Genomic DNA, 27,380 nt, shown 5'->3' with positions numbered 1-27,380 from the left:
CCAATGTTTTTCACTTTGCTTCATGCACTCCTGGAAGGCGCTCAGATACTTTGGTGATGCATACATACAAAAGAGTATACATAGAAAAGAACAGAATACATAGAACAGATTTATGATACTTTTCTATAGTGTCTACCCACAAAGGAAGTTGTTGTTTTTTTAAAAAATACCAAGATAGACACCTGTAACTTAAAAAACTTAATTTGGATATTTTATAGAAAAGTGCAGTTTAAAGACACTGGGTTCAAAAGTCAATGGCAATGGTAACTTAAAAAACTTAATTTGGATATTTTATAGAAAAGTGCAGTTTAAAGACACTGGCTTCAAAAGTCAATGGCAAAACTCCAATTGACTTCAGTGGGGTAGGATTTCACCACGGTTTTCACCTCAGTAGCCACAGGACAATTTAAACAATAATTAGCAATTACATTTTGGTTTTCGAAGGTGTATGGCAACTGCCAGAGTTTATCAAAGTAACTAATGGCATCAAACCTTCCACTGATGTAAACTGAGACAGAACACCCAATAACAATGAGAAAATATATTTTTTCCAAACAGAGTAGCTCTGTGTGTGTGCGAGTGTGTTTAATTTAAATTTAACATGAGACACAAAAATAAGAAAATAAAACCTAAATAAGCTGATAAGCTGATATTATAGCTCAAACCTGATGTCTCAGTAACTTGAAGAAGAAGAAACATGACATTCAGAGGAACTGAACTGTTGACTGACAAAGGTAAAAAAGCAAAGCAGATTTATATGGACATTTTTCATATTGATTGGTCAGCATATCTATGGGGATTTTATATGTTACATGTAGTTAGTCACTTCTCTCTAATGCAGAGGACTTCAATCTGTGGGGGGGCTGTGGAGTAACATTCAGGGGGCACAGCTGGGGACCGGACCCACCCACCCCAGGGACCGGAGAGGAAGTGCCACCCAGCTCTGCTCTTGGCCCTGGCCCCGGTTGCTCGCCCCATGCTCAGGGTCCCGGCTGCCCGCCCAGTGCCTGGGGCCCTGCCCTTGGCCATAGCTGCAGGCTCTTACCCCAAGCAGTGGCCCCAGCCTCAGCCAGTGGCGGCCCCACTTCTGGCTCCATGGGAAGAGTGCAGACAGGGGTAAGGTGGGTCACGAAGTAAAAGGTTTGGGGACCACTGCTCTGATGCAATACAGTACACGTGGCATGAAAGAGAACCCAAACCTGACTCCTACACACTGCTGCAATAGGCACTTTTACCTTATCTCTCATACCTGCCTTGTCATGGATAACGAAGTTAATAAAACCGCTAAGATAATTATATGTGCATTAAGTGTAAAGGAAAAAAAAAGATTTGCCATACTAGATTAGAACAATGGTTTCAGTGGCCAGAACACAATCCTGCAGAACAAGATGAAACATTTCACCATATAAATATGAAGAGAGGAGGCTAGTCCAGTGGTTGGGACAATTGCCAAAGGCTTGGAAGACATAGAGTCAATTCCCTGCTCCACCCATAGACTTCCTATGTGACCTTGGGCAAGATACTTAGCCCTGGTCTACACTGGGGGAGGGATCGATCTAAGCCTTGCAACTTCAGCTACATGAATAATGTAGCTGAAGTCAACATTCTTAGATTGACTTACTGTGGCATCTTCGCCGCAGTGCTGCCTCTCCCCCATCAACTCTGCTTGCACCTCTCGTGGCGCTGGAGTACAGGAGTTGACGGGAGAGCACTCAGGAGTTGACTTATCGTGTCTAGACTAGACGTGATAAATCGATCCCTGCTGGATCGATCGCTACCTGCCAATCCGGCGGCTAGTGAAGACACCCTTAGACTCTCTGTGCCTCACATGGAAAATAGAGATAATAGCACTTTCCTGCTTCACAGGGCTGTTAGAATAAATAAATTAAAGATTGTGAGGGACTCAGACACAATGGTAGTGGGGACCATAAATGACTGATAGCTAGATACACACAATGCACCTGTTCACTTGTGGCATCTTGGGATAAATAATTCCTTCCAATTCCTGCAGGCTACCCAGCAGAAAGGTTGATAACTTCCTATTCAACAATTTGACCAATCACATTTGACAAGTCAAATTCTCTAAAATCAGTGATATTCAGTCACAAGCACACTAGGGCAATATTATAATACAGTCAATATATTATTCTTCATGAGACTAAACATGATCCTCAAGAAACAACATTTTTGGGGAAAAAAGCACTTTCATGCATTTACCTGCCCCCATTATGAGCCCTGGTGCAGTGTCCTTGGTATGGACTGTTCCTGACACATATGGATTGTCTGCCCAGCGGAGATGGAGATGAAGATGGCAATCAGGCTTTAGGAATAAGAGGAAGAACAGTATTTTACAAGCTGTTAACAGCAGTTCTGCTACTTTGGTAATTAATGCACAATCAGAAAGTAGCATGCAGTGACAACTGCCTTACAAAAAGGGGGAAGTGACTGAATTTCACAAAGCAGGGTCCAGAATAAAATATTAGTCTGATGTATCTAGCGGGAACCAATTACCCTGGCTCTGTATATTTCCGTGGCCTTAAAACAAGGTCTGCAATTCAGAAAGAGACAGTGTGAAATTATAGCACAAAATAACTTTGTGACAGAGTAACTGCTTGGATCTTTGGAAGAAGCAATAAAAAATACCAAAGATTTATTTGTTGTTGTTGGTTATCATCATCCCTGGGCTGCCTTTATGCAGTTATAAGCTAAAAGAGAATTAGATTAAAAACAACTATTTCTACTGAAACATCTTCTGTCAGGAAAAAAAATCATTATATGAAAAATATTTTTAAATGACTTTTTTGGAGTGAGTTTGATTGCATCTCTGTTTAATTAACTTACTGCTTTCTGCTCTTTCCACAGTGGAGCTCAATATTCCTCCCACTAAAGTGAATGGAGCATGGCTATTGACTTCACTGAGAACAAGATCACACCCTAAGGCCTGGTCTACACTGCGGGAGGGGTGCGTGGGGGGAAGATTGACCTAAACTATGCAACTTCAGCTATGAGCATGAACCATGTATTGCTGTAGCCCAGTCTTCTGAAGGGAGTCAACATCTCCCCCAATCTCAGTCTTTTATTCCTACTATGCAGACAGGGATAAAGATTAGTCTGTCCCCCTGACTACGGACATATATTCTGCCCAAAAATGCAGGGATCTAAGAGTCCAGTGGAGCAGAGAGCCTGTGAGAAAGACACAGGGGATCTGCTTGTCAGGGCTGTCTCAACAAAAAAACTAAAATGTTGTGGGTAAATGAGACATGTAAACAAACTGTAATAACGTCCATTCACAAAAAGAAAAGGGGTTTTGACATGACTAGCCATTTGACTTACATTTCCAGGCAACTGTGTAACTCCCACTCCTCATAATAGGGTAATTGTGTTTTAAGATAAAACAATACAATGCAAAAACAGAAATAAACGGTATTCATATTTTTAATCCTATTGATGAACTGCTCTTATTCCCAGACAAGTTCCTTGCGGTGTAAAATAATTAATAATAAATGAATGATTGCCTTGAATCAGGATGCATGGTAGGTAAATTAGAGCACACTTGTCCCATACAAGTCAAATTAAGCCCTAACAAAAGAACATATAATGCTGCAGATGGAGCAAACCAGAGATTAATTTGGCTCAATAACTTGTGAAGGCATGCTTAATGTAGAGACACTAAAACATACATCTACATCTGGTGTAAATGAGAGGAGAATGTAGCTTGGTACTAGGTGCTTGAGATGACTTAACTACTGTTCATTTATTTACATTTCAACATATTCTACAAATAGTTCTTGTGCACATTGGATAAAATATTAAAAGGAATCACTTACAGGTTTGCAGTTGGTTGGTTTACCATTCATATCAGAAATTGGAGGGGTCAGATAGTCCCAGTCACGGCCTTTGTTGTAGGTTATTAGAGTTGTAACTTTCCCATCAATTTTCTGATTGGCCAAAAACACACCTTTAACACCTCTGACCTGGAGCATAAAATTAAGAGGGTTAATGACCAGACTGAAAACACTTCTTCAGCATAGATCATTCCTGGTTTAGAGGTTCCTTAGAAACTGAATATTCCAGATACTTACCTACTCTTAGACTCATAGACTTTAAGGTCAGAAGGGACCATTATGATCATCTAGTCTGACCTCCTGCACAATGCAGGCCATACAATCTCACCCATCCACTTCTTTAACAAACCCCTAACCTATGTCTGAGTTATTGAAGTCCTTAAATTGCGGTTTGAAGACCTCAAGCTGCAGAGAATCCTCCAGCAAGTGACCCGTGCCCCACGCTGCAGAGGAAGGCAAAAAACCTCCAGGACCTCTGCCAATCTGCCCTGGAGGAAAATTCCTTCCCAACCCCAAATATGGCAATCAGTTAAACCCTGAGCATATGGGCAAGTGTCATAGTATAATTCCTCAATCTGAACTTTAGAGTTCAAATATGAGGTACTAGCATAAATTCCTCTAAGCTTAACCACTTGGCATACTTACCTGCTGATAATCAAAGATCAAATTGCCAAATTAATTGCCAAAATTAGGCTATCCCATCATACCATCCCCTCCATAAACTTATCAAGCTTAGTCTTAAAGCCAGATATGTCTTTTGCCCCCACTACTCCCCTTGGAAGGCTGTTCCAGAACTTCACTCCTCTAATGGTTAGAAACCTTCGTCTAATTTCAAGTCTAAACTTCCTAGTGTCCAGTTTATATCCATTTGTTCTTGTGTCCACATTGGTACTAAGCTTAAATAATTCCTCTCCCTCCCTGATATTTATCCTCTGATATATTTTATAAAGAGCAATCATATCCCCCTCAACCTTCTTTTGGTTAGGCTAAACAAGCCAAGCTCTTTGAGTCTCCTTTCATAAGACAGGTTTTCCATTCCTCGGATCATCCTAGTAGCCCTTCTCTGAACCTGTTCCAGTTTGAATTCATCCTTCTTAAACATGGGAGACCCAGAACTGCACACAGTATTCCAGATGAGGTCTCACCAGTGCCTTATATAAACGGTACTAACCTCCTTATCTTTGCTGGAAATACCTCGCCTGATGCATCCTAAAACTGCATTAGCTTTTTTAATGGCCATATCACATTGGCGGCTCATAGTCATCCTGTGATCAACCAATACTCCGAGGTCCTTCTCCTCCTCTGTTACTTCCAACTGATGTGTCCCAAAATAACCAAAATTCTTGTTATTAATCCCTAAATGCATGACCTTGCACTTTTCACTATTAAATTTCATCCTATTACTATTACTCCAGTTTACAAGGTCATCCAGATCTTCCTGTATGATATCCGGTCCTTCTCTGTGTTAGCAATACCTCCCAGCTTTGTGTCATCCACAAACTTTATTAGCACATTCCCGCTTTTTATGCCAAGGTCAGTAATAAAAATGTTAAATAAGATTGGCCCCAAAACCAATCTCTGAGGAACTCCACTAGTAACCTCCTTCCAGCCTGACAATTCACCTTTCAGTACGACCCGTTGTAGTCTCCCCTTTAACCAGTTCCTTATCCACCTTTCAATTTTCATATTGATTCCCATCTTTTCCACTTTAACTAATAATTCTCCATGTGGAATCGTGTCAAATGCCTTACTGAAATCGAGGTAAATTAGATCCACTGCGTTTCCTTTGTCTAGAAAATCTGTTACCTTCTCAAAAAAGGAAACCAGGTTGGTTTGGCATGATCTATCTTTTGTACTCTTAAAAGAGAATGGATATTAAAAAAACCCCAAAACAGTTGGTGCTTTTGGTTTCTGAACATATTTTAAGACATTGAGGGCATGTCTATACTACAAACTTTTACCAATGCATGTTACGTTGGCATGAAGCTGCTTCAGTTACTATACTGCTTGTGCACGTGCATACTTGGCTCTGTGAGTCATCACTGTGCATACTCACCAGGAGTGGTTGTGTCAGTGCACACTGCAGTGCACTATGGGTGAGCATCCCAATGTGCAACTCAGTTCCATCCAGTGCACTCTCTTTTGGGAAGTTTTGGCAATCCATAGTGGGGCAGAACAAATCACGCAGCAGTGACTGGGAGCTAGGAGTCAACTTCCCAGCATGCAATGTTCTCCATCCAATGATGTCATCTATCTCCCATAATTTTCATGCCTTTTTTAAAAATTTCACAAACCTGCACTGCTCTCCTCGCTGTCCGCCATCTTTGACAAAAGCACAGAGCCTGCACAGCTCTGTACTACTGTCACGAGCATTGCAAGCATAGGATGCATGATCCTCCAGTATTTGCAGAGCCACAAGAACTGATTCATCAAGAAGTGTGATGATTTTGTGGAGGACAGACTGCTGCAGGACATAGAAAGAACCAATTCAAGTTTGCTGGTGGCATTCATAGATGGTGTAGCCTCACATCCGGGCCTGAGAAATGAGCACTGATTGATGGGACTGCATCATAGTGCAGTCTTGGGATGACAAGCAGTGGCTGCAGAACTTTCAAATGTGCATGGCCACACTCTTGGATTTGTATACCAAGTTTGCCCCAGCCATTCAGTGCCAGAGACCAGAATCACAGCTGCACTGATAGCACAGAAACAAGTGGCAATTGCACTGTGGAAGCTTGCAACACCAGATTCCTTACTGATCAGTGGAATACCATTTTGGAGTTGTAAAATCCACTTGGGGGCCATTTTCATGCAAATGTGCAGGGCCATTAATTGTCTCCTGGTATGCGGGACTGAGACTCTTAGCGATGTGCAGTACATAGTAAAGGGATTTGCAGCTATGGGATTTCTGAAATGTGGTGGGGCAATAGATGGCGCTCATAACACAGTTTGGCACAAGAATACTTTGCCACAGAGTACATTAACACAAAAGGCTACTTTTCTTTGGTTATGCAAGCGTTTGTGGATCAGTGCGGATGCTTCACCATCAGCATTGGCTGGTCAGGAAAGGTGCATAACACGCATATCTTTAAGAACACAGGACTGTTCAGAAAGCTACAAGCAGGGACCTTCTTTCCTGACCAGCAGATTACCACTGATGATGTGGAAATGCCAACAGTGATCCTGGGGGACTGAGCCTACCCCTTGCTCCCTTGGCTTATGAAGCCATACACTAGTCACCTCAACACCATCAAGAAAAAAATTCAATTACAAATTCAGCAGCTGCATAAAAGCAGTTGAATGTGCTGTTGGGTAGACTGAAGGGATGCAGACGTTGTCTACTCACTAGATTGGACCTGTGTGGAAAAAAATATCCCAATGGCTATAGCCACCTGTTGTGTCCTGCATAATATTTGTGAAGCAAGAGGAGGGGAGTTGCTGTGGGGGTTGAGTGCAGAGGTGGAGCAGCAGTCTGCTGAGTTTGAACAGCCACTACCAAAGGCTATTAGAAGAGCTCAACACAGAGCTGTACAGTTCAAGAAGGCTTTGAAAGGGCACTTGGACAGTGAGTCACAGTAAAGCACTGTGGTGTACTGTGCTCTGCCTGGTTCTCCTATTTCGGGGCCTATTAGGAATTTTGTCATGCTTGGTGTACATTTATGAATATAACCCTATCAATGCATCTATTAATTTTGTGGTGCTTGGTGTACATTTATGATTATTATACTGTGTTTGTAACTGATCCTATGAAATGCATCACACTGTACAGCAAGAAGTGACTGGGTGCTTTCAGTACTGCTAGGCATTCTGAAGGATATATTGGGAACTAATAAAGATGAATTATTTTCCAGACAATAAAATGTTATTGAATAATCTAGCTCAGTGGTTTGAGCATTGGCCTGCTAAACTCAGGGTTGTGAGTTCAATCCTTGAGGGGCCATTTAGGGAACTGGGGTAAAAAAATCTGTCTGGGGATTGGTCCTGCTTCAAGAAGAGGGTTGGACTAGAGGATCTCCTAAGGTTCCTTCTAACCCTGATATACTATATTATCTATAACCAAAACACTCCAAAATAATTATGTGCAAGTTAAATAGCAAATACATTACAAATATAATAAATGTATGGAGCTTAAGAAGGGGAAAGAACATTCATGTTGATTTCAGCTACACATATAACAACCATGGTTCTCACAGGTCAGTGCATGTGAAGCTCTGGTTGTCCTTAATGTCCCCCTGTGTGGAGTGGATGGGGTATGATGCAGCCACTGATGCTTCATGGAATGTTGAGAAGGGTGCTAGGAAGGTGCTATAATGGAGTTCTCCATGGACTGCGAAGGGAAGCTAGCCCATGATTGTTGAACCTGTAGGTCCACAACAGTCTGTGCATCTGTGTTTGCTGCTGGAGAAGTCCCATTATGTCCTGGTGCATCTCCCTCTCCTTTTCCTGCTGGGACTCCTGGGCCATTCTTCGTATAATCTGCAATATTCACCTCCAGGCCCTCCGCTCATGGTCTGATGAAGCACTTCCTTGAAGGATCTTGCTGAATATGTCATCCCAAGTCCTTTTCTTTCTCTTGCTTATCTGGCTCAGGCATTCCACAGGTGTGGAGGGGAAACCCCTCAAGGCCATAACAGCATCAGCAACAGATAAAACACAAAGATGTACCATTGTCAATATAGTCTCAATGGACAGAGAATGTTAAGATTCAAATCTCCCTTTCCTTGGTCCCCTGAAGTTTTACACAAGACATGCTTACTGACAATTCTGCTTTGGCATGCATAGGCACAGCACCAGTCACAGCACCAGCCATGGTGAGTATGGCCCGCCAGGGGTGAGGGAATTATTCAGTTGCATGAAACTATAAGTACAAAGAAATGGTATTGAATACTGGCACCATTTCCCACAAGAGGTGGTGAGTTTAGCTGTTATCTCCCTTTTGAGGGTGACAAAGGTACAAAAAGCACAGCTGCTGCTGGTGTTCTGAGGCTGCTCAGACCTCTATGCCACTTGTCTGTTTACTGCAATGTTGCCTGCCGAAGTTATCGCCAACTGGCTTTGGAAAGTGTCCCACTGCAGAGGAAGAAATAAGGCTGTCATTCCTAGAAATCTTTGGGAGAGGACTGCAGTGTACCTCTAGGGAAGTTGCATCAAGATCTCTCAGGAGGATTCAAGGGGCATCCTTATGTACATAAACAAAGTGTTCCTCATGGCCTAACTCTACAGGGGAATGAAAAGCAGATAACAACTCTACCTCTCTCTGTTGTACTGGTACCTCTTCTAGTATGAGTAAATGAATGAAAAGTCAATAGCTTTGTCTTGTTAAGTTGGAGATGCCATTAGCACATCATTGTAATGGGAACTATATTTACATGATTACTCAAGTCTCCTTCCCCTGCACTGGGCTCGTCTGTGCTTATTTTCCAGGATGGATGGACTGCGGTGGAATCTCAAATAGATCCTGGCTCACAGCATAGCTGTATGCCCTGGCCACATGTTTTCCATTTTCCTTCTCCTTCTCTTCCTCCTCACTGTCCATGCCAAGAACCTTTGACTCGGGCTCCTTGGCATGCAGATCTTTGTAAAAGTGGCAAGTCAGCAGCTTGGCACTGGATTGATCTCTCTGGCCTTCAGATATGCCTACTGCAGTTTCATCGCTTTCACGCAGCATCGCTGCTGGTTCCTGTAGTACTCCTTCACTCCTTCACTTGCACTCGCTGTTCAATCTGCTTGTAGGTGTCCATATCTATGGCTGGTCTACAGTTACGTCTGCACAGGCTCTTCTCCCCACAGGTCCATGAGATCCAATATACCCTGTCTATTCCAGGCTGGAACATGTCTGGAGCTGGCATAGGGATCTGGGCAGTTGCACAAAGCAATGGGGAGTTGCTAGGTGTGCTCAGCAAGATGGACAATTAGGGCCAGGGTGTGGGCTCTGGGAGGGAGTTTGGGTGTGGAAGAGGGTTTCAGCCTGGGGCAGGGGGTTGGGCATGGGAGGGGGCGTGCAGGCTCTGAGTGGCACTTACCTCAAACAACTCCCAGAAACAGCAACATGTCCCCTCTCTGGCTCCTAGGCGCAGAGGCAGCAAGTGACTCCACGCACTGCCCTCACCTGCAGGTCAAAGGGAACTGCGGAGTCGGTGCTCAGGGTGGTGGCAGCATATGGAGCCTCCCTGGTGGCCCCCTGTGCCTACGGGCCCCAGGGACATGTTGCTGCTTCCGGAAGCTGCGCAGAGCCAGGTCAGGCAGGTGCTTGAGCTCTTCTGCGCCACCAGCTGGACTTTTAGTGGCCCAGTCAGAGCTGCTGACCAGAGCTGCCAGAGTCCCTTTTTGACCAGGCATTCTGGTCAACACCACAGGACATCTGGCAACCCTAGTCAACATAGGTAATGCAGTGTCTACACCCGCGTTGCACTGGCCTCGGTACATTGCCCATTTCTCAACACTGATTGGAGAGGTGTCATTACTGCGTCATCATAATAGGATGCTGACATTGGGAGGAAATAAATTTAAATGTAGACACGTGCACAACTAGGTTGACACACAGTGGCTTGCGTTGACCTAACTTCTTAGTATAGACTAGGCCTTAGTTTCTGTAGCATACTGGTACTTAGAACATTGAGAAACCTAATGCAATGTCTACAATTACATATGTGCTGTCTTACTGCACACTACTATTACGATTTCTGACCATATTTCTTTAGTTCTTAAAATATGAACCACTCTAAGACGTTTAGGCAAGTGTGTAACTTTATATGAATACTGCCACTGAAGTCTATGAAACTACTTCTATGAATGAAGTTCATTAATGTAGTGGAAGGTACTACAATCCTTTGGATTGAGGCACCAATTTTCACTTATCACTTATCAGAGAAAGGTTCAAAAGAATTTTCGCAGATCACCAATTTTAGGGCCTGATCATCCAAAAACTTATTAGGTTACTACCATTAGAAGTCCCAATGACATTTTCAGTAGTTAGTTAAAATGATTCCTTAGTTTTGCTGTACAATATTTTTTATTGCTTCTATTTATTTTTGTTTCACTACTCCATGTGCCAGATCTCCTGTTGGTATAAAACAGTGATGCTCCATTGAGCGGAGGACCTGGCACCAGGTTTTCTTTCATTATTTTCTTGTTATATTTATTTTGGTTTTGAGATATTTTTCTTGCACAACTTTTTTGTAGGGTTTTAGTTTGGGACTTCACCATCACTTTTAAATAGCACCTGGATTTTTTTTTTAAATCGCTTTTGTAGATTTTACGTGAGAAGTTTCTTGGCCTACTCACCATACTAAACGCTACAATTAGTAGTAAGATTTTGTGGTATAGACCCTTATATTGTGAACTCCTCATGGCAGGAACTTGTCAGTATCATTATCTGTATAGTACGTAGGCACATTGTCAGCATTCAAATAATAAACAACATCACTGCATTGATCACAGGGGCGGCTCCAGGCCCCAGCACGCCAAGTGCGTGCTTGGGGTGGCATGCCACGGGAGGTGCCATGCTGGCCGCCAGGAGGGTGGCAGGTGGCTCCGGTGGACCTCCCACAGGCGTGCCTGCAGAGGGCCCACTGGTCCCGCGGTTCCAGTGGACCTCCCGCAGGCAATGGCCAGTCTTCATTTTTTTGCCATGGTTACTTTCTCCATACTGTCCTTCTATCCTTTCTAATATTGTTATAGCTGTTGCAGATGCAAATAAAACCAATAGCAGCCCTCAAGATAACATAGCTGTTTATTTTAGCCTGTTCAATGTAACAGCTATGCTAAAAATACTAATATCATTTGCACAATAACAGCAGAATGCACTGCTATTTTGAATGATAAAGTAACCATTTATTCTTAAATTTACAGTAATAAAAAACCCAGCAAAGACAGTGTATAGATTAAAATATGAACGGAAGAATAATATAAATGAAGACTGAAAGCCAGCCAAATGAATACAGCTATGCTATTTTACTCCAGTTCAGGGCCAGCCCTAGATATTTGTTTAGTTTAGTTATTATGCGCTGTAGCCTTCAATAGGAAGTGAGGATGATTGGGTACTATAATTAAAGACGATGGGGCAAGCTATGAATAGAGCTATGCTCATTGAAATTCTTTGGTTTTATATTTGTCTTTTGTTCTTTTAAAATGTCTATAAAATTTTTCCAATAAAAATTCATATTAAAAGAAAGAAAGAAATCGATGTGCAGCAAACTACTGTGGCTCTTTTGGGTAATGCTGATTGTTAATCTGGCTCCTGAACCACTGATTTCTGACACAATCAGGAGAGAAGGCCATACTGGTTGAAAAACACAAGTTGATTTAGCAGGGAAGCAAAGGCAGTTGTGGAAAAAACAAAAAACGATATATAACAAACAAAAGAAAGGGGAAGGTGATAGTAATGAATATAAATCAGAAATCAGGAATTGCATAACATTGCTAGGGGAAGCCAAGGGACACAAGGAGAAATCTATGGTCATCAGAATTGAGGATAACAAGGAGTTTTTAAATGTATTAGGAGTAAACTCAAAGAGCTCAATCTATTTAGCTTAAGAAAGAAAAGATTAAGGGGTGACTTGATTATGTATCCATGTGGGGAACAAATATTTAATAATAAGCATTAGTATAAAAAGTATAACACGATCCAATGGCTGGAAGCTGAAGCTAGACAAACAGACTGGAAATAAAGTGTACATTTTAAAGTGAGAATAATTAGCTTCTTGAACAATTTATCAAGGGTCGGGATTCTTCCTCACTGACAATTTTTAAATCAAGATTGGATGTTTCTCTAAAAGATCTGCTCTAGGACTTATTTTGGCGAAGTTCTATGGCCTGTGGTACATAGGAAATTAGACCAGATGATCATAATGATCCTTTCTGGTATCTATGCTCTCAGATCCTGCTCGGAGGAATCACATGGCCCAGAATCTAATGGAAGTAGAACAGGACCAGAATGTTACTTCTGGGGGAGTAGGGTGTATGGAGGGGCAGAGATGTGCTAAAGGAACAAGAAGAAAAGCAAGGAGAGTTTCTGTGTGACGCAAGTGAGACTTTTAAAACCCAGAGCTTACTCTGTGATATTGGGATCACATTCTTTAGCGTTTTCATTAAAAAGAAAAACACTTTGCCAGATTAAATGCCATTCCCTGAATTCAGGCCAAAATGTTCTCTCCCTCTCTTTAGCAGCCATGTGGATGCTTAACATAATCTGAGGATTTATTACAGCTTTGTACTTGAATAAGTGTCATCAGCTCTCGGTATGATCAGGAATGGCTAGTTTTCACTGAGATTGTTATTCTGCATACTCTTTCATCTCTCTCAATCTGCAATATTTAAGAGTATATTTTTCCCTCATCCAAACTCTTTTTGATATTAACATTAATGACAGCTTTGCCTGCAGACGTATGGGACAGTAGACCTGTTAGCATGGTATAGATTTGATACTAATTATTATTTTATTACTGAGGATTTGCACGGTGATAATATATACAGGATTGATCCAAAGCTCACAGAGAGGAAAGATCACCCAGGGCTAAGATGCTAGTGTGAGACTTGGCAGATGTGAGACTTGCTTTGCTACACACCTGCTAGAGGCCATTCACTCAGTCTCTCTCTCTGTCTCAGTTCCACATCTGTAAAATGAGGATATTTGTCCTTCCTTTCCTAGCAGGCCTGTTGTGAGGATACATACATAAAAAGATTGTGAAGTGCTCAGATAGTTTGGTGATGGGAGTCCAGGACCGGCTCTACGATTTTTGCCGCCCTGTGGGAATCATAAAAAGCCTGGTTTTCAAGAGGTCAGTGCTTAGCAGCTCCCATAGAGGCACCTAAATAAATGACCATGTTTTCAAAAGAATTCAGCTCCTGTTCAGGCATCTAAATGAAGAAGCACATTTTCAACAGCACTCAGCAGCCAACAGCCCCTATTGTTCGACAGTCATTTTCTCCTTATGACTAGATAGTATGATACATACTAACTACCACAGATCTGTTCTGTAGTAACTATTGCAGAACTTTCCTGTGCCATTTTACTATGAAGAGAGAGCATACAGAGGGCCCCTCAGAATTTACAACATATAGTGTGTGTAGTGACCACATAATGGACAACTGTGCAAATATTACAAACACTCAACTAAAATCAATGGGTCTAAGTCACATGATTGAGGAATAAATGTTTGAGTAAGGCCTGCAGCTTGGGGTATTAAATAAGCAATTGCTAGCACAATATGAGTATGCTGTAAATTAAATGTCCACTTCTGTGACATTTATTCATGAGTGTTTCCACTCATGTCATGAAACATGATATCAACATGCTTATTTTGCAATGATCTCTATGTTAAGTTTGTGGCTGGTTCATTTTTACAGCACTTGGTACAGTATTTCAAGACCATACTGACTTTGAATTGCTGCTCCCTGCTTTTCTTTCTTTTAAACATACATTTTAGAGGTTAGTCTCTGTGCACATGTGCAACAAAAGCAGAAAAGATGTTCTGTACAAAAGAGATAAAGGATATAAAGGAAAATGAATGCAGACAGGTGAAAATCTCGAAAAGACTATAAAGCAGATGCACATGTAAAGGATGAAATGAGGCCAGTGGAAGACAAACTTGCAAATTTCATGCAGAATTATACATTAGTTGAAAGAGAAATTCTTAATCTATTGACAGTTGTCTGTGTTTGGAGTTGAAGATTTTTTTCCAAGACACTTCTACTGAAACACACTGCAAGATATCCCAAGTCAGAAACAAAACCCCAAACTGACAACCATCCTGCAATCCCGAAACACAGTAGCAGCCTTATTTTTATTAACTACTTTGTACAGTGTAAATAAGTCAAAACAAAAGAACTCTTGTAAATATTACTTGCTCATCACAGTCTAGTAAAGAAAACAAGCACTAACTGTATTTCACCATGTAGCAGAAAAGATCTGCAAGTTTTAAACTTTCTACTTGTAGGCAGAGAAATTTTTCCATGTGCAGTGCAGCTCTTCTCTGCAAATTGGCTACGTAAAAATGGCATTGTAAGATTCCATGTTTACTGTCTCTCAATCATTCCTTATTAAACATGTACCGTTATAAGTAATTTTTAAAGCCAGCTCTACAGACTAAATCTGGAATTTGCAAATAATCTAGGATCTCTTCTTTTTGCACACCACCAATAATAGAGGTTCCACAGGACAGATATTGCCCTCAGTGACACTTTTGCAACTCCCTGAACCTCAGTGGGCTTGCACAGGTGAAACTGAAAGGACTTTAGTAAACAATACTCAAGACCAGTAGTCCCAAGCCTTTTCTATACTGGCAGTTCCTTAGTAATAAGGGAACAGCGGAGTGGTTGTGACCCCTTAACACCTCTTTGTGACCTCCGATTGAGAACCCATGCTCTAGAAGATGTCAGAGGAGAAGAGAACCCAGCTTCCTTCCTCTTAGCTGTGCTGGCTCTGCCAAGCTAACAGGAGCAAAAAGCAGCAAAAACATATTTTGTCATTAAAATCAGCATATAGGACTCTGATTACACAAGAGGAAGAAGGTGGCCTTTTTCCATACCCTCCGTTCCCCACAGAACCCCCCTTCGGTAATCAATGTTTGAAATGGGAGGGTGGGAATTATATCACACCTCCTTGTCTGTTGAAAGAGAGGGAGTTATATAAAGGTGGAGGAGATTAGAAAAGTTTGGAGCATGCCATCATTTCCCCCCTCCAATTACAATACTAGAGAGACTCATTTAACTACTTCTTAACCATACGTGCAGGGGTGGCTCTAGGTATTTTGTCGCCCCAAGCACGGCAGGCAGGTTGCCTTCAGCGGTTTGCCTGTGGAGGATCCGCTGGTCCCGCGGCTTCGGCGGACTTCCCGCAGGCCCTCGCGGCGACTGGCAGAGCGCCCCTAGTGGCTTGCCGCCCCAAGCACGTGCTTGGCATGCTGATGCCTGGAGCCGCCCCTGCATACATGCCAGGCTAACGAATATTGTGACTCCTTTACAAAGAAGCCTGGTGCATTTAGTAAGAATATTTTTTAAAGCTGCAGACGAAGCAGACTATTAAATTCAAGTGTTGTCATCATCCTTCTGAACAAGAGAACTGATTGCAATTTTTTCCTAAACTTCTATTTTTCTGTTTTTTCTTTAGCCAACTGCAGCAGGTTTAAAATACAGAGTTGAGTATTTGCAAGGATGGCTCCTCTCATAGCAGTGCCTCTCAAGAAAAAATGCCTACAGAAAGCAAAAGGATTTGTGGTCTGACTCAATCTAATGTTGTTGGCTCTTCATTTGTCTAGGTCAACTTGTAAAGACCCAGTACTAGGCTCATACAACTGCTATTTTCTGAGACCCTATTGGCTAAAAGGCTTCCTGGTTTTAAAAAAAAAAGTATGTAAGCAAAGCTCAATGAATGGACTTACATAGTATCTGATAATTATATTCATTGGCTTCTCAGACAAAGCAGCTAGCATCTGAAATGCTGACAAATTGTAAAAAAAATATAAGGCAAAAAGGGTATTGCTGTGTTGCCTAGAAGCTAAATTTGGTTACATAAGGCAGTTTCATAGCTGTTTATATTCCTTCTTCCACAATAAACTAGTGCTAACTGAATCTTACTACTTGACTCTTCAGTACTTGAAATAACACCAGACCCCATATTTTAAGAAAATGAAAAATACTAAACTTGTTCCTGCACGTCCTTGGAAACTTAAGAAACTGTGTATTTATAAAACAACCAACACTTTAGGAGGAAGAGGAGAGACAGGGAGAATTAGAGTAATACAGTACTCCCTTCTCATCACTCTAGAAAACTGGGGAGAATGTTATCACTATCAAATTAATTACATTCATAATTAGAGCTGATGAAAACATAATGTAGGAGAGACAATGGAAGAGACAGAAAGCAACAAAAGTTCTAATATCTGCACAGCACCCTACCTCCAGAATATCTATCAGGACATTCTCTTCTGGCTGCTTAGTGCTCCTGACATTCTCTAGTAAAATGGAGTAGTATACACCCTGTGGGTCAGATTGGTACAGGTTGTACGTGTCTGTCTGGTACCATTCTTGAACAGCCACAAATACTTGGTTTTCATCTGTACTGATAATCTGTAAATCCTGCAGAAAAAGAAATAAGATACAAGATTTATCATAATTGGCAATTAAAAAAAAAGATACCAACTTGCCTACCTAACAAAAAACAAACTGGTCATGAGAGTCGAGTGCCAGAGAAAAGAGATACACCTTAAAGATCCCCGACTATGAGCTCTCTCAGCCTAGGTACTAGGAAAGCTACTATATCCTATCTCTCTCAGATTATGGGAATTTTCACCTAGAATTTGGAATCCAAACCACTTATTAATGCCTGAAGAAGGTGCTTTTGTTTCTTATTGGAAATGGGCTGGAGTTCTTAAACCAATGACTAATCAACAGGTTTCAACATCACAAAACCTCTACCAATATTCACATTTGCAGCAGAGATGCCTAAGACTGAGGGGACAAAGAATGTGAATTACTTTCACAAGACAAACAAAAGTCCATGAAATCTCCTGAAGATGAGAGGCAACCACCAGTTAGGACAGAGATATATTACAAAGGGACCTAGAGAATTAGTAACAAACTCTTTGTGGCAGAGACCATGTCTTTCTATGTATTTGAAGAACACTGAGTGCAGCAGGGCCACTGAGTGTTATTGTAATAATATTAAATAACAACAACAACATTCTGAATTAATTCCTCAATAATGTCATGCTTGGATTATTGCAATAGCCTCTTTGCTGGACTCCCTGTTTCCTCTCTCCATCCTCTGTAGGGAAAAATGCAGGCTAATATCTCTTGGGGAAAATAGTCCAATACACAAACATTCAATCAGAGGAAGAAATTAGGAAGTAGCAGTGCTGAAATAGACAGCAACAGCGGACAGAAAATTGGACCCGTGTTTGCAATAGGATATAGCAGCAAAAAGGCCAATGCAATTTTGGGCTGCATACACAGAAGCATCATATCCGGGGAGAGAGATTATTACCCCTTTCTACGAACTTGGTTGCAATAACACCGGGCATATTGTATTCAGTTCTGGTCACCTTATTAATGGAGAAATACTGACAAACTAGAAGGAATTCAGAGAACAGCTTCCACAAATAGATAGGTGGCAGAGGGAATGACTTCTGAGTAAATATGTAACAAGCACCTTTATTACATTTCTATTTCTTTATATAGAAGTAACAAGAGTTGACTAGGTGCAGAAGAAGAGGTGACTATATACAGGAATGATTACACTGCATAGCAAGCTCCTCTTTGGAAGGTACACATAATGAAAAGCTAGATAAAAACATTTTTGTATATAAAAGAAGTTAATCTCAATGTCTCATTGAATCAAATTCGCCACTCCGAATTATTTTAAAAACGTCATTGATACATCCGCCAAAACAAATGAACCTGTGGGAAAGTTCTCTGTTGTAGATAAAATCTCTCACATGTAGTTGATCTCAAAGCCATTCTCCAAAGCCCTGCAATTAAAATTTTGTATTGAATCAGAAGCAGATTTTTTTTTTTTTTTAGAATCCCACTAATGGAACTCTACTGTCTAATAAATTGCCAGCACTATTCATAAATAAGCAAGAGGATGCGTATGCAACATCTAGTAGTTCACCATAACCCATGACAATCATCATATTTGCCTTCTCTGACACAGTCCTAGAATAATTATGCTACCAATCCAATTAACAGGGATGGAAGGGGAGGAGAAATAAATTACTAAAGAGTATAGGAATAAAGAGTATGAAAGGGTATCCATTAGTGAAAAGTTATAAAACTCCCTTAAATTGTTATCATAGCTATTAGCAACCCCTCAGCAGATGTTTTAAGAGGATTATTATAGTAAAATGCCTATAACATGTCATAAACATACACAATACTTTACAGAACACAGATAAGACATGCTTCTTGCCCCAAGTGATTAGAATCTAAATAACGTGAGAAAAGCAAATGCAGGATGAAACATAGAACAACAGTGCAAAAGAGGGTGCCCCTGAGTGTTACTATTGATCAGAATGTGGGGGGGGAGGGATTACTTAGCGATGTGGAGTTTATACATGAATTTAAAGGAGAAAAGATAAAGTAATTTTCAGATAAACTGTGAGACTGGTACCAGACACAGGGGGAACAAAGCTGAGAATGGGAGATGTGGCTAATCTGATTCTCATCTCACTTACATCAGTTTTACCCTGATGCAGCTGTACTGACATCCATGAAGTTACTCCTGATTTGCACTGATGTAAATAAGAGAAGAATCCAACACTAAGGAGAAAAGGAAAGAGGATTGGGAAGAGGTGTGTGAAAGCAAAGTAGGTGGATGCAAAAATAGATACAATTTTGTGTCTCAAGATAAGGCATTTTAATTTTATGTGTTAGGAGATGGGACGTCAATGGAAGCTCAGGAGGAGTTCACATGATTGGAATAGTGAGAGAAGATGATGACTTTAACGTAGGATTTTTGGACAGACTAGCAGGGGACAGCTGGAAGGCAAGAAGGCCAGACTGGAGGAGCTTATACTAATTAATATGTTTCACTAACCCTTCTCTTCCAATTGCAACTATCAATAGTAAGAAAGTGGAAAAGTAAGAAAGTGGAGTGTGTACTCATCCTGTTCAAGATGTCAGATGCAACTTTTTATGTGTCTGGAAAGAATCAGAATGCTGGGAGATGGGTTGGAAATAGGAGGGAGCGTGGGCTATAATGGCAGAGAGAAAGGAGGGTCAGGGAAAAACTGGGAGGCAAGATCAAATCAGGATCTTAGATGCCTGTATACAAATGTGAGAAGTATGGGTAATAAGCAGGAAGAACTGGAAGTGCCAATAAATAAGTACAACTATGACATTGTTGGCATCGTCAAAACTTGGTGGGATAATACACATGATTGGAATGTTGGTGTGGATGGGTACTGCTTGCTCAGGAAGCATAGACAGGGGAAAAAGGGAGGAGGTGTTGCCTTGTATATTAAAAATGTACACACTTGGATTGAGGTGGAGATGGACATAGGAGACGGAAGTGTTGAGAGACTCTGGGTTAGGCTAAAGGGGTAAAAAGCAAGGGTGATGTCATGCTAGGGGTCTACTACAGGGCACCTAACCAGGTGGAAGAGGTGGATGAGGTTTTTTTTAAACAACTAACAAAATCATCCAAAGCCCAAGATCTGGTGGTGATCAGGGACTTCAACTATCCAGATATATATTGGGAAAATAACACCGCGGGGCACAGACTATCCAATAAGTTCCTGGACTGCATTGCAGACAACTTTTTATTTCAGAAGGTTGAAAAAAGGCTACTGGGGGGACTTGCGCTGTTCTAGATTGGTTTTAACAATAGGAGGAACTTGTGTGAGAATTGAAAGTGGAAGGTAGCTTGCATAAAGTGATCATCAGAAATCATAAGTTGCAATTAAATAAGGAAGGTAAGAAGGAGTGCACAAAAGAAGACAATGGACTTCAGGAAGGCGGATTTTGGTTAGCCAAAGAGCTGATCAGGTAAGGTTCCATGCGAATCAAGACTGAGGGGAAAAACAACTGAGGAGAGTTGGCAGTTTTGAAGGGCCACTATTAAGGACAAAAGCAAGCTAATTCCGATGGGTAGAAGTTAGAAAATGTGGCAAAGACTACTTGGCTTACCATGAGATTTGCATGAATCTAAAAATAAAAAGGTCATATAAAAATGGAAACTAGGTCTAGATTACAAAGTTGAATATAGGCAAACACCCAGGATATGCAGGCAGGATAGAAAAGGCAAAGGCACAAAAATGAGCTCAAATTGCTATGGGAAATAAAGGGAAACAAGAAGACTTTTATAAAATACATTAGAAGCAAGAGGAGACCAAGACAGGGTAAGCAACTGCTCAGTTGAGGAATGAGAAACAGTAAGGAAACTGGAAATGGCAGAGATGCATAATGACTTCTTTGTTTCAGCTTCACTGAGAAGTCTGAGGATGTCTAACATAGTGAATGCAATGGAAGGGGGTAGATTTAGAAGAAGAAATAACAAAAGAACAATGTCAAAAATCTCTTACGAAAAGTTTAGTATGCTGCAAGTCACCAGGGCTGATGAAATGCATCCCTAGAATACTCAAGGAGCTAACAGTAGGAGTATCTGAGCTTCTAGTTGATTATCTTGGAAAATCATGAGAGACAGGAGAGATTCAGAAGACTGAAAACGGCAAACGATAGTCGCCCATCTACAAAAGCAGGAATGAAACAACCCAGAAACACAGACCAGTTAGTTTATACTTCTGTGCCAGGGAAGATAATGGAAGCAAGTAATTAAGAAAATCATCTGCAACACTTGAAGTTGGAAGTAGATTAGGGAATAGCCAGCATGGATTTGTAAAAGAACACAATCAATGTCAAACTAATCTGGTAGCTTTCCTTCGATAGGATAATCGAGTCTTGTTAGCATAAGGGAGAAGTGGTGAATTGGTATAACCTAACTTAGTAGGGGCAATTTGAATATGGTCTCGCATGATATCTTTATCGATAACTAGGCAATACAACTTAGATGGGCCTACTATAAGGTGGGTGCATAACTGCTGGATAACTGTACTCAGAGAGAGTTATTAATCGGTTCCCAAATCCTGCACAAAGTATAATGAAGTGGGGGTTCCACAGGGGTCTGTTTGGACTGGCTCCTGTTCCAATATCTTCAATTAACGACTTTAGATATTGGCATAGAAAGTACAGCTTATTAAGTTTGCAGATTGATACCAAACTGGAGGGATGCCAACTGCTTTGGAGATAGGATCAAATAATCAAATGATCTGGTACAAATCGAGAAATGGTCTGAGGTAAACAACGAGAAGTTTAATGAAAAGACAAAATGCAAAGTGCTCCACTTAGGAAGAACAATCATTTCACACAATACATGAATGGGAAGAGAACTGTCTAGGAAGGAGTATGGCAAAGGGATCTAGGGTTATAGTGGACCATAAGCTAAATATGAGTCCAACAGTGTTTATGCTGTTGCAAAAAAAGCAAACGTGATTCTGGATGCATTAACAGGTGTTGTGAGCAAGACACGATAAGTCATTCTTCTGCTCTACTCTGCGCTGGTCAGGTCTCAGCTGGAGTATTGTGTCGCAGTTCTGGGCACCAACATTTTCAAGAAAGATGTGGAAAAATTGGAGAGGGTCCAGAGAAGAGCAGTAAGAATGATTAAAGGTTAGAGAACATGAACTTATGAAGGAAGGCTGAAAGAATTGGGTTTGTTTAGTTTAAGAAAAGAGAAGACTGAGAAGAGCATGATAGCAGTTTTCAGTATCTAAAAGGGTGTCATCAGGAGGAGGGAGAAAACTGGTTCATCTTAGCCTCTAAGGATGGAACAAGAAGCATGGGCTTAAACTGCAGCAAGGGAGTTTAGATTGGACATCAGGAAAAAGTTCCTAACTGTCAGGGTGATTAAACATTGGAATAAACTGCTAGTGGAGGTTGTGGAATCTCCATCTCTGGAGATATTTAAGAGTAGGTTAGATAAATGTCTATCAGGGATGGTCTAGACAGTATTTGGTCCTGCCATAAGGGCAGGGGACTCGATTCGATGACCTCTCGAGGTCCCTTCTAGTCCTAGAGTCTATGAATCTATGAAACAGAGGGTAACCAAATCTGCCTTTCACCCCTAGGCATAGTCTGTTCCATTCAGGTTTTACACTGCAGATTTTTATTTTTCGGTTCAGGATTACTGATACCTTTTCACCATTGTCTATTTCAATATATTTCCCCAAGCGTTTACAACCCCATTACTTGGTTATGCTGCCTTCCAACAGTCCTGGGAAACATCATCTGGCCAAATCTTGCTGATATAACTCTGAGGAAATTAACTGAAGTAAGGAAAGATGCAAATTCTGTACCTGGTTCTAAAACGTATTTTAAACTTCTGAACGGTACATGAGTTGTGCAAACCAAGCTAAAAGGAAGTTACAAATCATCCCCTCTCCTGTTCCCTTTCCTTGCTCATATTACTATCTTTCACTATTAGAGCTAAACTGGAGAAATGGTCATCAAGGATAAAAGCTAACAGACTTAGGGCCCAGTTTTGTAAGGTGCTAAGCACTCTCAGTTCCAATTGACTATAATGGGTGCTCAGCACTTCACAGGGGACATTTAGCACTTTGCAAGACTGGGCCCTTAGCAAATGTTGCTAGGCAGGACTTCCTGTCTGTAGGAAAAGGTTTAATTGGTAAGATATTCTGTGTGAGAGAAAATATCTTGTTCCAAAGAAGGCAATTTTTATTGCTATATTTAATTCATTGCCTGCAGCCACACTATGTCACGCTGTGATCTCAGTAGATTCTGTAAGCTACGCATTCATTCTTCCCTTCTGCAGGCTATTCAAAGCCATGCTGCTCTCTTAATTTGCCATTAACCTTCCTACCTGCACATTATTTATTTGATTTCATGGCTCAGGGCCATTCCACTGACTTTAAAAGTCCTCAAGAACCTGGAATCCTCCTACTGTCTCAAGTCAGGTTTTGATGTACTCTAGCACATTTTCTGTGCTCATGTAACATTTGACCGCTAGTACTTTCATTTCCATATTTAAATGATAGAGTTGCACATTTGGCCCCCCTGTGGCAGAACTGATCTTCCTTGCAGCTAAAATGATCTTCCCTGCTTGCTTCTCCAACCATGTCATCCCCTCTAATGGAATTTCTCCACTGGCTTCCTATCTTGCATATCATTTTCACTTCTGCTCTCATTAGTACTTGTAACCTTTGTTCCATCATTCAATCCCACCTCACACTCTGTTCAGCTCCTTCTCCTGCGATCATCCTCACGCCTTCTTTCACGTGACCTCATGCCTGGAATGCCCCATTCACTATGCCACGTGCCATCCCCTCCTTCCCTGAAATTACTCCTCAAAGCTCTCTTCTTCTCCCAAAGGTAACCCATGTCAGGAAAGATCATCCAGGTCACCTCACTGCATTGCCTCTGCTTTATTTTACTTCTTTAGGTTGTAAGCTCTCTGAGGCAGGGACGACGTCTCCCTATGTGCTTTGTACAACACTGAGCACACACTAAATAATAGTAATATAGTTCAGGCTCATCCTCATCACTTATAAGACCTCTCTGTCTACATCTCAACCCTTGTTTTCTCAAACCCCACTCTTGTGTGCTATGTTGTGCCAGATAATCCTGTCATACCCTCCCCTTCATCATCAACCCTCTCACTCATGACTAGAGCTGTGTGATTTTTCACTTCACTTAGCAGATCTAAAAACTGAAAAAAAAAATATTTTGGGTTGACTGAAAAAAAAAATCAAAACTTTCAGTGATCATTTTGTGTAGAATGAAATATTTTGTTTGCCCAGACACTATACATTTTGTTTTGATTTTTTTAAAGAAACTTTTATATTTTTTAATATAAAACTGAAGTAAATTTTGAAACAAAATGTTATTTTGAACAGAGAAATTTAAGTGCTTTGTTTCAAAAATGTCATAAGGAAACATTTTGATTTTTTTCTGCCCCTCCCGCCAAAACAATTTGGCAAAATCTATACAAATTCACAAAATGTTTCAGTTAACCTGAATCTTAATTTTTTGGTGATAAAGAGTTTCAGTCAAAAAATCTATTCAGCTCTATTCATGACTCTACCATAATATCAGGCGAAACCTCATATTCCCTGTGTTCACACTGAAATCAATGGGACTGGACAGTGGGCAGCTCTACAGGACCAGGGATATGTTTGGAGTGTAACCTAGTTCCTCATAGTAAAACTGGCCAAAACATGCTGGAAAATGCACAGAGTAAACAAATGGTTGCACTTTAAAAAAACACAAAACTTTCTTCCATTTTGAAAGATTCTAATGGTTTGAGAAATGTTCCACTTACTTAAAATGGGGAATACCAGTGGAAAGAGCAATATCTTTCAAAATGAAAGGAATGTTTTAAGCATAAGCACTGTAACTTCTTTCAGAGTGATTTTAGGTATTACTTTTGAGTATAGAGGATAAAATTTGCAGACAGAAAGGTGAATTTCAGATTGATGGTGTTTAATCTTGTACACTTGCACAGGTGATTGGCATTAGGGTGCTGAATCAGAATTAACACAGAACTCCTTACAAAATCCTTCTAGTGATCAAAGGCTCGCCAGGCTAAACATGCAATGATTAAACATGGGGTGTAGCAAACCTGACAGCTATGCAATTATGCCATTCCTGACCCCATGTGGTGACTTCTGAGCTAGACTCCTTTTCCTGTATCTGACAGCTACACCAGAAAAAGCAAACACTCAAATTAGCACAGAGCTGGAAGTAACGCAGGAAGTGGTTACATTTACAATATACTGGGCCCAGTCTTTCAAAGTGCCATCAGTTTTCATGGACGTCAATGTATGCTAACAATGTTCAGCACCTGTCAGGAAGTTCTTAGCAGCTCTCATAACTGGGTGCATTAAATCATTTGAATGAAATTGACGTGTATGTCATTTCTATACAATTGTGTGTGTTCCTTCAGTGAACAATAAACATCCACCAAGGAATATGTGCAAGACCTTTTCCAGATTCATATAGCAGAAATCTAATCTCTACAATTTCCTAACAAATGACCACAGTGCTCTATTAATTCTTTACTTTCTGCCTATAGTGAGATACTAAAGTGAGGTACCTCTGTGGACCTTTTTCAAAAGTCTTCTGCTTTCAGTGGTAGTAAGGAACTTCACTGATAACATTTGTATAGAGTTAAGACAGAAGAAAATCATGGATCATCTTCAATACTAGTTAAACCTGGCTTCCTACCATGGAAAAATGCACAAGCCCCTATCTAAAAATCAGATCTGGTACAGAAGGCAAAGGGGGAGAGGTTGTTTTGTTGTTGTTTTTTAAACTACTCTTATGCATATTCAGTACTTGATACCTCAGTATAATATATTTTTAAATCAATACCTGCATTCTGGTTTATAATGATGATTAAATCTCTCAACACCTCTGTGATAAGTCGATATCATTACACCCATTTTTCAGCAAGAAAAACCTGAGGGCAGAGTGGAGGGTGATCAAGGTCACAGAGTAAGCCTATGTTGTACTATGCAGGCAGTGTGTGTTAACAGAATGGTGAAATGGAGAATGGCATTCAAGGAAGAGGGCAAATGTTGGAATAGCTGCTATTGTCACAGTCACCTCAATTTCCTTTGCTGCAGCTCAGCAAACCTTGTCATCCAAGACACAATACCCAGCCATGCCCAAGCCAAGAAAGAAAGAAAGGCAATAGTACTGGCCAGAAAGCATTGGCACAAACGATAATTGATAGTTGCAGTCTGCTTTCAACTAAAAGAGCAGGGAGAAATTACAGTGTGAAGTGCAAACACCACGTACATGCACACCATGACAATGTAATCCAACCATGCAGTCAAAATTGAACCAATGTTGCAAACTCTCGTGATTTTATTGCAAGTCTAGCAATATTTCTTGTTTTTACTTCATGTGATTAGGTGACAAACTCAGCTTGCCTTTAAAAATGAAGTGAATTCCTAGCCCGCACTGTTAAAGCTGGAAAAAAGACGGTTACTCACCTTTGTAACTGTTGTTCTTCGAGATGTGTTGCTCATATCCATTCCAGTAGGTGTGCGCACGCCGCGTGCATGTTCGTCAGAGAAACTTTTACCCTTGCAACACTCGGTGGGCCGGCAGGTCACCCCCTGGAGTGGCGCCACTATGGAGCCTGATATATACCCCTGCCGACCCAACCGCTCCTCAGTTCCTTCTTGCCAGCTACTCCGACAGTGGGGAAGGAGGGCGGGTGTGGAATGGATATGAGCAACACATCTCGAAGAACAACAGTTACAAAGGTGAGTAACCGTCTTTTCTTCTTCGAGTGCTTGCTCATATCCATTCCAGTTAGGTGATTCCCAAGCCTTAGCCCAAACCTGGACCTCAACCTGGGTTTAACCAGACTTATGTCTCCTCCATTCGACCTTTAGCGACCTGCTCGCTGCTATACCTGTCTTGGAAGACAGCTTTCCTCATAGCCATTACATCGGCCAGACGAGTCTTCGCGCTCAGGGTTCTATGGTGGTTCCACCATACTTTATGTTTACAAAGACAAGGTGCAGTTACATCCACACCCGGCTTTCCTCCCCTAAGGTGGTTTCGGCCTTCATGTACTCACACTCAACGTGACGGGGACAACAGTTGCACTCCCTGGACATCTGTAGAGCGTTCGCTTTTATGTTGAGCGGACAAAACCATTTTGTAACACGCCCCAACTCTCGTCGGCCAGTAGCAGTCTGAAGGAAGAGCCTACCTGTTTCCTCTCAGTGGATCTCATCTTGGGTGATAACATGCACCCGCACTTGTATGATTTGGCTCACATTTCCCCAAGCCACATCACCATGCGTTCTACAGGGCTCAGGCTTCATCTGCCGCCTTGCTAACTCGTGTACCTACCCACGAGATCTATCGCGTAGCTCCATGGTCCTCGGTCATACCCTTGCTTCGCATTATGCTCTGGTTCAACAGTCAAGAGATACTGCAGCCTTTGGCTCTGCAGTTTTACATTCTGCCATTTTTCACTCCGAGCGACCCCCCGCCTACATG

The 27,380-nt window shown here is 41.2% G+C and overlaps 1 protein-coding gene across 1 annotated transcript in view; it reads right to left on the bottom strand.

The window, feature by feature from the left end:
* Positions 1-27,380, bottom strand: part of SORCS2 (sortilin related VPS10 domain containing receptor 2) — an 844,346-nt gene that overhangs the window by 91,513 nt on the left and 725,453 nt on the right. Inside the window, 3 exon segments of the mRNA XM_032789791.2 lie at positions 2,218-2,320; positions 3,828-3,974; positions 16,743-16,922. Of these exon segments, the coding sequence (XP_032645682.2) occupies positions 2,218-2,320; positions 3,828-3,974; positions 16,743-16,922 (430 nt within the window).

The sequence above is a fragment of the Chelonoidis abingdonii genome, chromosome 5 (assembly GCF_003597395.2).
Source record: "Chelonoidis abingdonii isolate Lonesome George chromosome 5, CheloAbing_2.0, whole genome shotgun sequence".
Lineage (NCBI taxonomy): Eukaryota > Metazoa > Chordata > Testudines > Testudinidae > Chelonoidis > Chelonoidis abingdonii.
This window is presented reverse-complemented; position numbering and strand designations above follow the sequence as displayed.